This window comes from Hevea brasiliensis, chromosome 2, assembly GCF_030052815.1.
Source record: "Hevea brasiliensis isolate MT/VB/25A 57/8 chromosome 2, ASM3005281v1, whole genome shotgun sequence".
NCBI classification, from domain to species: domain Eukaryota; kingdom Viridiplantae; phylum Streptophyta; class Magnoliopsida; order Malpighiales; family Euphorbiaceae; genus Hevea; species Hevea brasiliensis.
In genome coordinates, this window is record NC_079494.1 from 116,247,100 (window position 1) to 116,264,223 (window position 17,124).

Here is a 17,124-nt window from a genome sequence, read left to right on the forward strand (position 1 = left end):
GGGGCAAACCTCAGCGAGGACGCTGAGTCCCATAAGGGGGGTGGATTGTAACACCCTAGGCAAATCCCACATCGGAAAAACACGGGAGAGATGCTGGGTTTATAAGTTGATGGTTTGTAACCCCTAGTGACGCGTTTTAAAATCGTGAGGGCTTCGGCCCAGAGCGGACAATATCACTAGTGGGCCGGGCCATTACATTTGTGGTATCAGAGCTGCTCCGCGTGCAACCTTGAACGATGTTGGGGCAAACCTCAGCGAGGACGCTGAGTCCCATAAGGGGGGTGGATTGTAACACCCTAGGCAAATTCCACATCGACAAAACACGGGAGAGATGCTGGGTTTATAAGTTGATGGTTCGTAACTCCTAGTGACGCGTTTTAAAACCGTGAGGGCTTCCACCCAGAGCGGACAATATCACTAGTGAGCCGGGCCATTATATTTGTGGTATCAGAGCCACTCCGCGTGCAACCTTGAAAGCAAACCTCAGCGAGGACGCTGAGTCCCGAAAGGGGGGTGGATTGTAACACCCTAGGCAAATCCTACATCGGCAAAACACGGGAGAGATGCTGGGTTTATAAGTTGGTGGTTCGTAACCCCTAGTAACGCGTTTTAAAACCGTGAGGTTTCAACCCAGAGCGTACAATATCACTAGTAGGCCGGGCCATTACCCACATCGGCAAAACACGGGAGAGATGCTGGGTTTGCCCCACCATCATTCAAGGTTGCACGCGGAGTGGCTCTGATACCACAAATGTAACGGCCCGGCCCACTAGTGATATTGTCCGCTCTGGGCTGAAGCCCTCACGGTTTTAAAACGCGTCAATAGGGGTTACAAACCATCAACTTATAAACCCAGTATCTCTCCCATGTTTTGCCGATGTGGGATTTGCCTAGGGTGTTACAATCCACCCCCCTTATGGGACTCAGCGTCCTCGCTGAGGTTTGCCCCACCATCGTTCAAGGTTGCACGCGAAGCAGCTCTGATACCACAAATATAATGGCCCGGCCCACTAGTGATATTGTCCGCTCTGGGTGGAAGCCCTCACGGTTTTAAAATGCGTCACTAGGAGTTACGAACCATCAACTTATAAACCCAGCATCTCTCCCATGTTTTGTCGATGTGGGATTTGCCTAGGGTGTTACATCCTCATTCCTGATTCTCAACTGATGGTAGCCTGATCGCAGGTCTATCTTGGAAAAGAATCTAGCCCCTTAGAGCTGATCAAACAAATCATCGATCTGAGGAAGTGGATACTTGTTCTTCACAGTCACCTTGGTCAGTTGTCTGTAGTCAATACACAACCTCAATGACCCATCTTTCTTTCTTACAAATAGCACAGGAGCACCCCAGGGTAAAGTGCTCGGACGTATGAAACCCTTGTCCAAAAGCTCCTGTAGTTGCTCCTTTAACTCTTTCAATTCTGCTGGGGCCATCCTGTAAGGTGGCATTGATATGGGGTTTGTAACTGGAACAACATCAATGCAGAACTCTATTCCCCTTTCTGGTGGCAACCCTGGAAGCTCTTCAGGGAAGACATCCATGAATTCTCTGACAACAGGAACATTTTCCATGTTGACACCTTCTACAGATGTATCTCTCACCAATGCCAAATACCCTTGGCATTCACGCCTTAACATTTTTCTAGCACTAATTGCTGACACCAAGTTATATGGAGCCACGCTCCTGTCACCATCAAATCTAAACTCTATGTGGAAATACACCTTTTTGTTCCTGCAGTCTAAAGTGGCATAATGAGTTGCCAACCAATCCATCCCCAAGATTACATCGAAATCCATTACTGGTAGAGGAACCAAGTCTGCCGGGAGAATCTTTCCATCCACTACTACTGGGCTACCCGGAAAAACCATATCTACATCTATGTTGTCACTAAGTGGGGTAGCTATCGACAAAGGACATTCTAAGGTTGTAGGGTGTCTACCCAATCTCATGGCAAACACAGGGGAGACAAATAAGTGCGTAGCACCCAGATCTATTAAAACAGGAGCCTCATAGGAACAGACCAGAAGAATACCTGCAACAACTGCATTTGAAGTCTGAGCATCCTGATGGGTCAGGGTGAAAACCCGAGCTTGACCCCTACCCTGAGTGGCAGAACCCTGATATTGACTTCTACCTCCTGATCTGCCTCCAAATCCCCATCCCCTTTGTCCTCGGCCCTGTTGGCCATTGAACTGACTGCCTGCCATGCTGGAAGCACCCGGATACAACTGACGAGGAACATTTGCAACAGAACCTTGTGACCCCATCTGTGGCTCGCTGAACACGGGGCATTCCCAAGCAAAGTGACCTGGCTGGCCACACCTGAAGCATACTCCTGAACCCATCATACAAGGTCTTGAATGTCCTCTTTCACACTGTGCACAAGGTGCCAAGGAGGATCTTGAACCAGACCCAGAACTGCTGTACCCCGAATGTGACCACTGCTAGATCCGTACCCTGGTCTGAACCCTCGAGATTTGTCTCTAAAACCACTCCTCTTATTCCTGCTTCTTCCTCTGTAAGTAGTCTGGCCACCAATATCCGTAGTACCCATGTGGGGAACACCTGAAGAACCCTCTGCTCTGTTTTTCTTTGCCCTTCCGCTGTCATCCACAGCATAGCTAATCTCTATCTATCTGGCTCGATCAACTACTACATCAAAAGACTGATCAGACATTATGGCCAGGTTTGCATACCTCCTGTCCAGCCCCTTTAGGAATCTCTTCACCTTCATAGTTTCTGTAGATACAGCTGTAGGGGCATACCTGCTCAGTTCCAGAAATTCTGTAGCATATTCATCTACAGACCTGCCATTCTGTCTTAAGGCCTCAAAGGGCCACTGCTTTTGATCCCTGAAGCTTTCTGACACAAACCGATTGATGAACAGTTCCACAAACTGAGTCCACGACAAACCCTCCATCTGAGGTAATATGTAGTCACTCATCTACTGTCTAGGCATAGGTCCCATGACATGCTGCATACACTCTATTAGTCTTCTATCAGTCAATTGCAATTCTGTTCCTGCCTGTCTGCAGGAATCCAAAAATTGATATGCATCATCTGACACATCATAAGTACCAGGCACCAACTTCTTGAAATTTATGATCTGTTTGTAAGGTTCCCCTCTTGATGCGGTGGACTGCTGCTGCTGTGGAGGGTGGACCATATATTGCGCCATCATATCGATGGTCCTCTACAAACCAGCTAGAGTAGCTGCCATGGGGTCCATGGGACCCTGTGCCATGAAAGACTGATCCCGAACTGTTAGCAGCTGCTCTTCTACTTGAATAGCTCTAGGCCTCCTACCCCGCCTCCTCGGGGCAGGCGCCTCATCTTGTGCTGACACCTCGTCAGGCACATCTGGTTCTGGTGCAGTGGCAGCTCTCTTGCTTCTACGCATTTTCCTGAAATTCAGCAGCATTAGCCCACAAAATTCAAAACAACATGTTACACAGCTCTATAGACTCATATTTATACATAATTATATGAAGCAGAAACTAGAAGCAAAGATGACAATGCAAGACGAATGTGGACCCTATTTTCCGCATGTGACTCCTATTAGACTCTTCCCAACATTTTAGACAAGCATTCTCTAAGAATCTGGAGCCTAAGCTCTGATACCACATTTGTCACGACCCAACCTATGGGCCGGACCGGTACTAGGACCTGGGCCAGCCTAAAGCCCCCGAGGTCCGTAGTAAGCCTAACTATTCATTAACCCAACTCTAACCATTTGGGCCCAATTTCAAGAAATCAACTGGACAGAGTCCGGCCATAAAATGGACCTACCAACGGGAAGTTTTTGACTCACCCGACCTGTAAACACAGTAAATACTCAATTGGGGAGCTCAGCTCACCCTCCACATACTCATATCATCATAAAAACATATGGGAGCTCAGCTCCCTCATCCAGTCCATTAAACATGCATATCATTATACATTTACAGGTCCAACATGGTAATAATGTTACAGACCAAAATCAAATAAATACTTTTAACACATGCAGAAATTATAGGAGTCAATAAAATTACACAAATATTGATAAACAACCTGCGAAGGAGAAAAGCAGGTTAATCACAATAAAATCCTCCTGTAGCCTGAAAAAATATTGAACAGGAGTGAGCATTCGACTCAGAGAGTAAAATATCAATTTTAACCATAATCTCTATAACTATCTAAAACTAATGCATCCTGTAAAGTGAAATGCAACATCAGCAATAAATTCACATCATAACAGCAAAAAGGTAATTTGGAGCACTCACACACCCAATAATATCAATCATAATATATGGGAGCTGATCCCCTATACAGCTTTCTTAAATCCAACCTGGTGCCAGCGAAGAACTCAAGCCGTCGCTTAATAATCCAAATCGGGGTCCCAGCGAAGAACTCAAGCCGTGACTACCCCGAAGGACCGGGTCCCAGCGAAGATCTCAAGCCGTGTCTACCCGTCCTATCCATAGTCCACACCACATCACACGAACGCCAACGCACGCACACTGCTCTAAATTACCACAACAACATACATGGCACTTTCACAGTTATGAATGCAACATAAATCGTGCCTAAAGTTTATCTACATAGATATATGCATATAAGTGATGCATGGGCATGCTTGAACATATAATAATAGTGAAATTACAATTAAAATTAATATTTTACTCACAGACTTGACAACGGTCATCAAGGTGAAGCGGAGGAAGAAGGTCATCGGCTCACCTGACAATTACATTAAAATTATTTAACACAATTGACTCAATACAAATCATGAAAAGACCAAATACGTCATAAGTCATGCCGAAAATCCGACAGAGTCTCCCCTATACCTAGGACCTACCCAACCTGCAAAAGAGCTCAAAACACACTTCTATATTCACAACTCATATATCCACAATTCAATCACATCACACAGCCCCTCCTGGGCCCATCAAATCAGTCATCCATCACAATATGTAAAATTTCAATTTAGTCATTATAATTGATCATTTTTGCAAAAACTACCCAAACAAGCTCTAAAAATTCTAAAACTTTGCCCCGCGGTCCTTAGCAATATTACTAGGCTATTGCAAAAAGAATCATAATTTTCTAAGCTACCAAGAATATTTTATGGATTTTTAATCTTATTTAAGCACTAGAAAATTACGAAAAAGCAAGATTTGAATTTACCTTTTCCGATTCCGACTTCGGGATCGCGCTCGGGATGTCTGACAATGGTGTGGTAGCCAAAATCTCGATCCAATTCGGAGACTTTTCCGGTAGCAAGTCTGTCTGGCCGGAAATTCACAAACCTGGACAACTGTCGAATTTCCGCGAATTGAGGATACCTACACGAAGCCCACAACACGGGGGTTAGTACATAAATTTTTGGAATTTTCTAAGCTCATTTAATGCTCGGAAAAATACTGCGAAGTTCCGTGGGACCCACTGAAAAACGGTGTCGGAAAATTTTAAAATTTATGTCACTGCGAAGCTCTCGACGAGTGGAGCGCTCTGGTACTCTCTGTTTTCTCGTGGGATTCACGGTTTGCGAGAAATCTAGCCCGAAAGTCAAAATGGGCTAAAACTTCCCGGGCAAAAATTGGACAAACCACTCGATGGATTTCGGTGTTCTTGGTGTCTATGGAAAGCTCTCGACGAGTAGATGAGTTTAGATATAAGACCCGGTCCGATTGGTGGCCGGATCGGCCGGATTTTGGCCGGGAAGACGAACGGTCCCGCGCGCGCTCCGCCAGTGCCGTTTTCGGCGTTCGGCGCGGCTCGTGGGGAGGGGTGAGGCGGTGCGAGCCGGGGGTGGCAGGAGGCGTGGCGCCAAGGGAGGAGGGAGGAGATAGAAAAAGAGAGAGAAAGGGAGAAGGGTCGGACGCGCGCGGGGAGGGGGAAGAAAAAGAAGAAGACCGGTCCGATTCGAACGGTCCGATTCGGTCCGGTTTGATTCGGCCGGTTCGATTCAGGATACAAAATTTTGAATTTTTACTCTGCCTCGGGACCGAAAACGACGTCCAAAAATTTCAAAAAAAATTTCAAAAAACTCAGAAAAATTCGTAGACTCCAAATATATTTTTAGTTTTGCCACGTGGTCTTTAAATTAATTTTTAAAAATTATCAAAGTTTATATTTTTGGAAAATCGAACCTGATTTTTAAAATCTGAAAAATCTCAAATAATTTCTTAAAATTTAAATAAAATTAAAATATCAATAATACTCATAAAATAATAAAATTTAAAATTTTGGGGTGTTAAATTGAGTCTATTTCCTACGATTTTACTTAAATTTTCCATTTAGGTTATTTCTCAGTTGAATTTGCTATTATACCCCTTATTTCCTAATCTCTTCCTTCAATTACTTTTTAGTTTAAATTTAGCTAAAATTAGTAAATTTTATATAAAAATTCAATCATTAACACAACTTTTTGAGAGAATAATATCTTATCTATATTACTTGTGCGATTCGTGCACTTACGGTTAGGTCACATCGCTCTCATCCATTTAATGCCTAAAAAGAAAAGTGATACCCACGAGCCGATTTGCTTGGGCCACTATGCACTAGAATAACGAAAATCCATTCACCAGCCATATGCAACAAAGGAAACACTTCTATATACAGTTCCATATTTGTTGCTTAGATAACCAAATAAAAGAAAATAAGATCATGCCATTAAGCTCTCATCCATTTGCAGCGGTCGTGGACGACAAGAGGGCCTAGGTCCTGTGGTTTGCAGACTTGCTAGTTCTTCTGGTGGCGATAGTGAGGCAATATGATTTGATGGGGAAGGCAATATGATTTTACATTTTACATTTGTATACATTGAATTAACTAACCCTTAATTATTTATTCACATATAAATCCATGCATGTTAGCTAAATTGGTTACATGTGTTAAAGAGTAAAATTAAAAGGTTCAGCTAAATTTTAGAAAACAAAACAAAAAAGTTAAAAGAAAAGGGTGCAACATCAGGACTTCTTATAGCTGAAACATAATCAGATGGCTTCCAGGAAATTTCCATTTCATATAACTTTTCAAGTTGAAACAGCCTCTCAGAATACAACCTCTAAGTGTCTTCGAGTGTGAAGACACGCCCTAATTTTCTCCTAGAAAAATTTATTTGTCAATGTACAAGCAGCAACAACCATGTGATAGGCATTCTAGACTGAAGTCTCTTTGAAGCTCTTTGCCAGCCAAATGGCAGTTTCTCTAGGAGAAACATTCTCAGGTCCAAATGGCTTCAACAGCACTCCAAGCTCTTCGAACCGTTTCTGTTGCAAGAGCTGTGCACTAAACTCGAGCAAACCTTCTAATGCTTCTGCACGCTGTTGGTACGACGAGGTGTCAAACCGGCGGTGTCGTGACTCTGAAGATCGGCTTGAAACAGCAGTAGTTGGATTATGCTCTGAGCATTCACTTCCAGTTTGTGCAACTTCAAGGCTGGTATCAGTTAAATGAATCTTGGTAACAGCTCTGTCCAAAACCTGGACTGTACACTTGTCTTTCGTGATTGAACAGTCAGCACTGCCTGGAGATGAAGAGCATTGTGCTGAAGTTGATGATGTTCCAAGGATGGGAATGCAAGGATCCTCAGAAGAAGCCAATGGGAATTCAGCAATCTTGTCAATTCTTGGAGCATTAACAGAAACATCTGGAGACACCACATTAGGCAGAAGGCCAATGTTAGCCCTATAAGGGGTAGCTAAGTTTGGAGCTTTCATTGGGAATGGAAGAGATGCTCTGCGTGTAGGATGAGAAGATTTGCTTCCTGGAGTACATGACGCTGGAAGCTGCAAATTCAAAATAATAATCACAATGCTATCACTGGAAAAGTTGTCAGAATCAAGTGAGTTTTGCTCTGATACACAAAACTGGAGCAGGCTTCCCAAGAATGGCAGCTGAAGTCCATACACAACAGACCAAATAAGCTATACTAGAAAAGCATCAAGCCATCAACAGCACCAAAACCCTAAATAAACAATAGGACCCAAAAGTATTTAACTGGCCAACAACAATAACACAGCTATACTGAGCATAAGAGTCGACTATGAGAAATATTAGCAACCCAGACGCCAATAAAATGAACAACTTCAGCATTTTTAGACCACTATTCACAAACTAACCAACCAAAAATAAGGTAACATACTCAAGTCATCCATATTTCAGAAGCTAATAAAAGCAACAGAAAACATATAGAAGATGTCCACAAAAGCCAAAAAGAAAAAGCATCCTTCGTTTCTATACTTCTGTACGGACTTACCGAATCACGTTTGGAACCAATATGGGGTATCTTTAATGGTAGGGTTATTCTCTTTGGAGTACCAGAAACTTTAGCTGGTGTCACTCTTGGGGTTTTGACAGCCACTGAAAATTTCGAGGGAACTGCTTTGTTAATATTAATCTCTTCACGGACAACACCAACAGATATTTCTTTATACTGTTGATTCAAATAGCTTGGAAATTGCTCTGCTCTTTGTGAAGAATCTGCAGAGTTTAGCTCAGTTTCAGATATACTAGGATTCAAGGTGCAGTCATTGCTGAATGATCGCCTTTTCTCTCTGTCAGTAACAATGGGGACAGCTTCTGACTCTATGAATCTAGTTTTCTCGACAAAGTTGGATTCAACACAATGGACAGGGAAAGTATTCTGCCTGGCGCTATTCAATTTTAGATGAATCTTGAGAACATGAGGTTGAAGATGAGGATGACTGAGCAACTCTGCAGCCTGGCACAGAACAGTTATTATAAAGACGCTTAGATCCACTGAACATCCATTTCTACCACACTGTCCACAAGCTGATGCTTAATACTCCTTTCATCTACCTATCATTTTAGCTAGTCAGATACACACACAAAAGTCAGATACACACACAAACACACATAAAGAAAGAATGCGGCAAGCTTTGTTACTTCCACTTCTAGATATATTAGGAAGTGCTAATATCTGCCTCTTAAAGATAAACTTGGAGCACCAAAAGACAACGAGGTAAACTAACAATTTTGGGAACCATCCTTTTCCTTGACAGTAATAGTCCATCCACATGCTCATTAATAATGATAATAATAATACAAGAGAGCAGGAAGAAGAAAACATACACTTGGTCTAACTTCTGGATTCTTCCGCAGCATGCTTTTAATAATCCCTCGGCTGAAAAATTAAAGAAACAGAGAAAAGAAAACAGATCAGCAGAACCATAAAACCTTATGACCATCTAAGTTTGGGAAAGAAGATAATGGAAGGAGAACATGACGAAAATAATAAAGAAGAGGAAATAGTATTCATTTATTATGTTCAGGGGGAGAAACAATGGAAAGAAAGTTGTTTTACAAATAGTAACATTATTAATTTACCCTTTGCCTTTTCAAAAAGAATAAAATTGTAGAAGCATAAAATTGCAAGTTAATAATATTTTCTCACTTTCCTACCTAAATTGGAAAGAAAATGAATGGTACGCCCTACCACTTATTTTCCACTCTTTTATTTTTCCTTACCAGTTACCTCTACTTTTTTTTTTCTTTCCAAAAAAAAAAAAGAGTAGAAAAAAGTTATTTTCTTTTCTGCCCTATTTTCCTCTTTTATTTTCCACCTTTCCAAACATGGCATGAGGATCATAAGAGCAGTTAGCCTTGTTTTAAAAACTTCTTGCTGAAGTGCAAGAGTAGGAAAAGGTTTTTTTCTTCAAGAATGATGAATTACGGAGGCTCCAGTTAGACAAGTAGAGCACATTAGGCTAGAGGATAGAAAGAAAAAAAGGGGTAGACCCTAAAATTGGGAGAGAGAGTAGTAGTACATGACTTAGAAGATTTACATTTCATATTTGATTTTTAAAAAAAAAATGGAAAAAAAAAAAAAAAAATATCCATATATTTTTTTTTTTTGGGATTTTAGATGAGAGTTGTTGAGTTGAGTTGAGTTTAATGATGAATTGCTTGAAAAGATGTTTAAGTTACTTTACTAAGTGAAATAAAATTTTAGAAACTTAAACTCTGTTGATATATTTTATCATATGTAAACATGAAGTAGACTCACAGTGCTCCAGAGTACACAGTAGGAAGAGGAGTTACTATAGACTTATTTATTTTGTTTATCAATGCTTGCATATCCTGCTCAGAAAGGACAGACAAAAAAGCAAATCTATCAAGGTCTATATAACCAACATGTAGGAAAACTCAAGGAGGAAAAAAAAGTTATATATATAGTTTTAGTATAACTAGTTTTCGAAGCACACACATTGCATGTGCATCTAAATTAAAAATCAAAATCAGATTCTTAGAAAAATCTTTATGATGATTGTGAGTTATAAATAATAAAATATATTATTTACTTTTTATAAATTTATAATCTAACTAAAAATTATAAAAATAAGTATAATAAAATAAAATTAAAAGTTAATATCCTCTATGAAAAACTAATAGCATAGGAAATATAATAATATTAAAAATTAAAATATGAATATGAATATTCATGCTATGTTTTTCAAATCAAAAGTGAAAAATAAATTTATTAATGTAAAATTTTAATTTATAGTCTTTATAAATTTATTATGACATAAAATTCTATTATAAAAATTTTTTAAGATGTAATAATTCTCATTTCTTTGACAATGATATCTTATATGAGTAACAACTTAAATTTTTTTTTGCTACTAAATAAGGATTTATATCAAAGAAACTTAATAAGGTTTGTTTGCCTTTTCTTTCTCTAAAATTATTTCATTAAATGACATTTTAGATGTGGTGATATTAGTTGAAGCGCCAAATGAGGTATTGCATTATTATGTGAAACTTTTAAATAAATTGTATTATATTATATTACTTGTCTCTTACAATTGGTGTAAGGTTTTGTGCAACCTCTTTTAAGTATCATAACTTAGTACTGCATATATACTTTCAGGTTTTATTCAAGTTAAATTATTGAAGTAATCAAATATATTTATTTATTATTGTGTTCTTTTATATGAATTGACATATATTAACCTCAGAAAAAAATAACTAATAAAATTTAAAAGACAAAAAAATATTTTGTGTTTATAAAATTTAAATTATATATAATTTGGCATGATCATTTATCAATATCTAAGAAAAATGAATAATTTAAATAAAAGAAAACATTATTAAAGCATCAAGAATAACCTGAGTTTTAAAATAACAACAGCGTTGACTCACTTCTAACTTGTTTACTCAGAGGATAACTCATTTTGGGACAATTTATCAAAAGCAAAACCCAAAAAAACTTGGATTAAACACGAAAAAGATAGAGTTGTGCATATGCATCAGATTTTGGGACTTCATCACTTTAAGTTTCATACTAAATTAGCCATTAGAGTAATGACTTTACGATTAGCTTTTTTATATTTTTTCTATTAAATACCTTTTGAAGTCTTTAATATAGATGGGATTCTATGTAAGATTATAATGTTAAGTCTAAATACTTATAAAGCATTATATGAAGCTGTTTATAAATAAATGAACAATTTTTTAATTATGTGTTTTTCTATAAAAACGTAAATTTAATCTTGTACTTTTCAGTCAACTCAAAAGTTTGCCCACTTATTCATGCTTTTATGTATATTTTAGATACATAGATTGATAAATTATAGATAAGCAAGACTATAGTGTTTCTAAAAACAGAAAATCAGCAACTCACAAAAGCTTTAAATGCTGGCTTGTGATTAGCCATTTCATACATGCAGCATCCTGAAAAGAATGTGATGTTAGATATTGACCAAAATATGAGAACAGATCACATCTGTTAACCTTAGATAACCTTCATATTTCAAAGAACAAAGTAGCCTACCCAAAGACCAAATATCTGACTTGGAACCATAAGGTATATCAGCAAGAAGCTCAGGGCACATGTAACTGGGGGTTCCAACAACCTATATTAAAAGCATAAATGCAATTATAATTAAATAGAGCAGGCGATCAAAGTCAGAGACTCAGAATCAGAAATAAATCCATTAATTGCAGGCAGATTACTCACAGAAGAAGCAAAGTCATCAGAAGTTAACATTTTAGCAAGACCAAAATCACCTGCAACCAACATCTATATGTGAGCAGTTTTGACTTATTAAGATAAACAATAGAAAGTAGAAACCAAAAAAACTGGTTTATTATGTATAAACAAATTTAGCCAATCAGCAATGACATTTATAATAGGAGGATTAATTACCTAGGCGTATGTCTTGATCTCTTGTCAAAAATATATTTGAACACTGAAGCAATTTGATAGTACAATCAGAAAAATATAATTTATTCAGATGTAAATATTAACTAAATTTATTCAGGAAAGTACAACATGACTTAGAAGCATTAGACGTTTCCGAGGATTTAACCTAAAATCGTTTAGAGTAGAGAAAGAGAATCCATATAGCCGACCCTAAATTTTTAGGATAAAGGCTTAGTTGAATTGAATTGAGTTGAGTTGTAAATATTAACTAAAATTTACAATAATTACCCAAATAAAGAGCCACTTACTTTGACATCACGATGAAGTATATGGTTGGCATGCAAGTAATCCAGTGCCATTAGTAGTTGAACAAGCCACTTGCAAAGTCTCTGCACAAGTTTTTAGAGTGAGAAGCATAAATGGCCCAAAGCACAATATCAATGTCCAAACAGCAAAATGGAACCATTAATTAGTTGAAAGCTCAAAAAATGCCCACAAAAGTAACTACCTCCTCAGGAAAATGAACACCATTAGCCTTTTTTATAGCTTCTGCCCTGCAAAAGAAAAAAAGAAAGAAATGGTAAAATTCCAAGATAAATAAGATAGTACAAATTACAAAGCAAGCCATGAACCAGCAGAGACAAACATTTCACAAGAGATATGTAAGAATCAAAACTTACATATCTCCACCTTCACAGTACCCTATGATAATGCAGACATAGCATCCCTGAAAATAAATACAGCCAGTACATAAAATTTTCATTTGTACAACAACAATAGCACATGCAAATTCATCAACAAAAGGAAAAGAGGATCAGATAAACAAATAAACATCACACTGGATTAAACAGAGTCCAAGCAAATGCTGAACAAGTATTAAACTATCAGCAAATACTACAGAATATGAGACATGTATAAAGGGGAAACCCATTCATCAATAACATAAAGATGATTCAAGTAACACAGCTTGACATGAGTACATGTGCCCACCTTTTCTACCCATGAATCCTTGTACTCCACAATGAAAGGATTTCTTACTTTTGAAATAAGTTCCATCTGCAGTAAAGAACCCAATAGCATCTTAAATTATAAAGATAAAAATTTAGGTATCAATAGATACAACATCAAGCAAATCAGTGTTTTGATATTTAATCATGATAACTGCAAACAAAGTTGAGCAAGTAAATAGTGTTAAGCATCACTTCCCTTTCCAATGATGTCTACTGTTCTCAACCTTTATATTTCTTGCAAAAGGACAATTATTCAATATCAATTTTTTTTCTAAATCCTAAATGAAGATAAAGCTCAATCCAATAACCTCCTGGTGGGCAGACCTGCGGGCTCTATCAGTCTGACGAGCCAAACGGATCTTTTTCATTACGTACCTAGAATGAGAACAAAAATATATAAAAGTACTGTATGGTAATGATGATATTCACCTCTCAGATCATATCACTTAAACTAAACACTGCAAGAAACTAGAAAGAAATATATCCAATTGCTGAAACACAGACATGGCAAGCTCACACATGCAGGTGTGTGTGTATATATATATATATATATATATATATATATATGAATGAATGTTGAAAGCATGCTCACTTCTTCTTTTCATGTCTTTGCCTCACAAGAAGAGCTGAACCAAAGGAACCTTTGCCTATCTGCTCTAGAATTTCATATTGCTCCATTGTCAGTTTTATGAACCCCCTCCCCCTTCCTTTGGACCTTCAAAAGAATTTTAAACTCCTACCCCTACCAAGACACCAAGCATTAACAAAACAAAATTAGGCATAGGAAATGATACCTCCACAAAAACAAAAGCAAGATAAAAGAATAAATCATAATGGCTTCCTTTGGAATAAATTATTTATAAGAAAAAAAATCAACTGAATTCTCACAAAATCATGCTTGATTTCTATTTCTTTTAAAATGAATTTTTTAAAATTAAAAAGATTTGAATTCTTTTATTCGAAACATGAGAATTGACAAAAAAAAAATTTAATTAAATTGAATTATGGTAAAATTCTACTAGGGATATTCTCAATATGGGAAAAGTAGTTTACAATAGGATACTTGGAAGATCAATACTGGCATACTAAACTCAACTCAAATCAACTAAGCCATAAAGATACTATGCACCATTAAAAAAATTTGCATTATACATAGCAGATAATAAACATCCAAAAATAGCATGTAGAGCTCACATCATGGATGTAGAATTCCCAAAACTGAGAGAGAAATGCACGTAGAGCTCACAACAGATAGTTTCATAATCAGTGCGAATGACTAAATGGTTACAGGACAAATTGTCGATTGTCCAGTCCAAAACCCAAAAATGCAAGTCCACGTGATTAAGTCCCAAATAAACCAACTTTTTTCCCTTCCAAATATACGAGACAAATATCCATTGAAGGGTTCCACATGATCACATCCCATAAGAAGCAGAAATTGCACAAACCACAAGCGAAGTCTCCAAGAATCCACCCGGTTAACCAAGAAGGCCACACTATCCAAAAACTAAATAGTTAATGAAAGAAAGAGTAAACAATTTGGAAATGATTTCTTGCACTTCAAATTCGAACAAGAAAACCGGATAACAGCATTAAGAATTCATAAGCAAACAGGAGAACTATTGAAGAAACTGAATGCAAAGTTGCAAACACGACAAAACAAATTATGAAAAAAGATAAACAAACAATAAAGTAAAGTGAAATAATAAAGCCAAAAGACAAGGAACGGAACTCAAAAATTACATGCAAAAGAAAATGAATTATTCCTGGAAAAATCAAAGGCAAACAGGAGGGAGCGGCAAGTACCCGAAATGTAGGCGGCAAGTACCCGAAATGTATTTGAAATTGCGATTCGCGAAGAATGATATGAAAGTAACGCATAGATAGAGAAGAGATGACAACTTTACCTAATTATAATATTATTAATGTGTACAGATACAGAGAGCGGCAAGGGAAAGCAAAAGCAGAAGAGACGAATTTAAAATTCGAAAAGACAGAGAGATGGGCGCTTTCGCTCATATCATTGGGATTCTTTTGTTGAAAGCGACTGAGGTTGCATCTCTCCTCACCTGAAACGACGCCGCTTGCGGGCAAAAACCTTCTCGATCCGAGCCGAATTCAAGGCCGAGTGATCTTGACTCTGGTATTGAGCCTTTTCCGTAAGCATTTAATTGGGCTTGGCACTTCCCTGTTATGAATCCCAACTACATATAAAAACGCTGCGCATGAAATTGAAAATTGCTCTAATAAATTAATTATTTTAAATCAACTCCATTCAATTTCTATAGTAGCCCTCATTTCATTCTTTTTTTGTTCTCTCTTCTTCTCTTAAGGTCTGTTTGAATGAGGTGAGGGAATGATAAATAATAAAAATATAAAAAAGGATAAGGAAGGAAAAAAGTAATGAGAGATAATATATATTATTTATATTTGAAAAGAGGTGAAAGATGTATAAAATTAAAGGGTATAGAAATAAAAATATCCATAACTATACTTTTTTCATCATTACCCCTCCTTACACTTATTTACACTCTATTCGGGTGAGAGTGAGAGAAGAGTAAATAAGGGTAGGGAAGTGTAAGTAATTATTATAACCATGTTTGGAAAGATGTGAGTTAGTAAATAATAAAAGTAAGTAAGGATAATGCTTACTCTCTCTTACCCCTCAAATCTCAATTTTTCTTACACCCCAAGTTAGGGTAGAGGTGAGAGCAAAAATTACTTTATTTTTTATTTTCTTATTTTATCATTAATTTTTTATTAAAAATGTAATTATACCCATTAAAAATAAATCTAGTGTACCACTATAAATAAATGTCTTCTCTCTTAAGTGGTTATATGTATTTTATCCGCTCTCAATCATTTATTTTTTAAATAGTTTGCTGTAATTATTATACTTTAATTATTATTTTTTTATTTATTATTTCAATAATTGCTTCAATTATTATGCTTCAATTATCATTTTTTTTAAATAATCCATTCTTTATTTAATCTTTATTAGATTCGTACATTATTGTTTTAATTTATTAATTTTGTGATTTATTTATAGTGGACCATTATTATTTGTAAATTTAAGATTTATCATAATGAATTTACCATTTAATAAATTATCTAATAGAAAATGTTATTTTTGTACTTCTAATAATTATTTATCCTTCTTTCACCTCTTTCCAAACACAAAGAATACACATTACCTCTCCTTACTTTTTCATTAATTCACCTTTTTTTTAACATGATATTTTTTTTATTGTAACCCTCATCACCCTTCCCCTTCCTTACCCTTCCGTTAATTATTATTCTCTCACCCTATCCAAACAGAACCTTAGGGTGTAAAAAAAATTGAAATTTGAGGGGTAAATAAAGGTAATGCTTACTCTTACTTACTTTTACCCTCAATTAACTCACATATTCCCAAACGATAGTAAAATAATTATTTATCCCCCATTACCTTTATTTACCCATATCTCACTCTCATCTAAGCAAACCCTTAGAACTTATTTGACATTGCTGTTATAACTGCTATCGAGAAAATTGTTTTTTTATATGTACCCTTTAGAAAATGTTAAAAATTAATTTAAAATTAAATTTAATAAATTTTAGTCATAATAATACAAAAATAATAAAATATTTTTTTTAAACTGTTTTTTTCAATAATATCTAAAATAATATTTTTATTTAGAAAAATATTTTTGACCCTCTAAATGCAGTGCCAAATAAGCACTCAATCAGCTCTTCTTTTTCCTTCAACGTCCGCCTACCTAACTTTCCTAAGCTCTTAATTTGTGTTCATGGAATCCCACATTTGCGCGTTAAGTTTCATCGATTGTAAATAGAGGTTGCGATTTTGACGCAACATCTATTTAAAAATTAAAATTTTGGAATGATTTCAATTTAATTCTTTAATACTTTGATTTTGTTGGATTTAATTCTCAATATTTTAATTCTAACTAACTTTTTAAAAA

The 17,124-nt window shown here is 36.7% G+C and overlaps 1 protein-coding gene across 11 annotated transcripts; it reads right to left on the reverse strand.

Moving 5' to 3' along the window:
• Positions 1 to 6,987: 6,987 nt before the first annotated feature.
• Positions 6,988 to 15,403, reverse strand: LOC110664927 (serine/threonine-protein kinase Nek2). 11 transcript variants are annotated; one of them, XM_058140569.1, is made up of 16 exons: positions 15,232 to 15,249; positions 14,357 to 14,658; positions 13,755 to 13,904; positions 13,471 to 13,537; positions 13,143 to 13,208; positions 12,833 to 12,879; positions 12,661 to 12,706; positions 12,461 to 12,541; positions 12,156 to 12,198; positions 11,967 to 12,016; positions 11,781 to 11,862; positions 11,631 to 11,680; positions 10,014 to 10,087; positions 9,080 to 9,131; positions 8,244 to 8,708; positions 6,988 to 7,773 (listed from the first exon to the last, which is right to left on the reverse strand). In XM_058140569.1, the coding sequence occupies exons 3-16, from the start codon at positions 13,838 to 13,840 to the stop codon at positions 7,144 to 7,146; spliced, it is 1,839 nt and encodes a 612-aa protein (XP_057996552.1). In that variant the 5' UTR covers positions 13,841 to 13,904; positions 14,357 to 14,658; positions 15,232 to 15,249; the 3' UTR covers positions 6,988 to 7,143. The 11 variants fall into 11 exon arrangements, with proteins under 11 accessions (XP_057996552.1, XP_057996550.1, XP_057996547.1 ...); XM_058140567.1 differs by lacking the exon at positions 15,232 to 15,249 and adding an exon at positions 14,969 to 15,183; XM_058140564.1 differs by lacking the exon at positions 15,232 to 15,249 and adding an exon at positions 14,969 to 15,183 and having other exon boundaries at positions 14,357 to 14,669.
• Between the last annotated feature and the right edge of the window lie 1,721 nt (positions 15,404 to 17,124).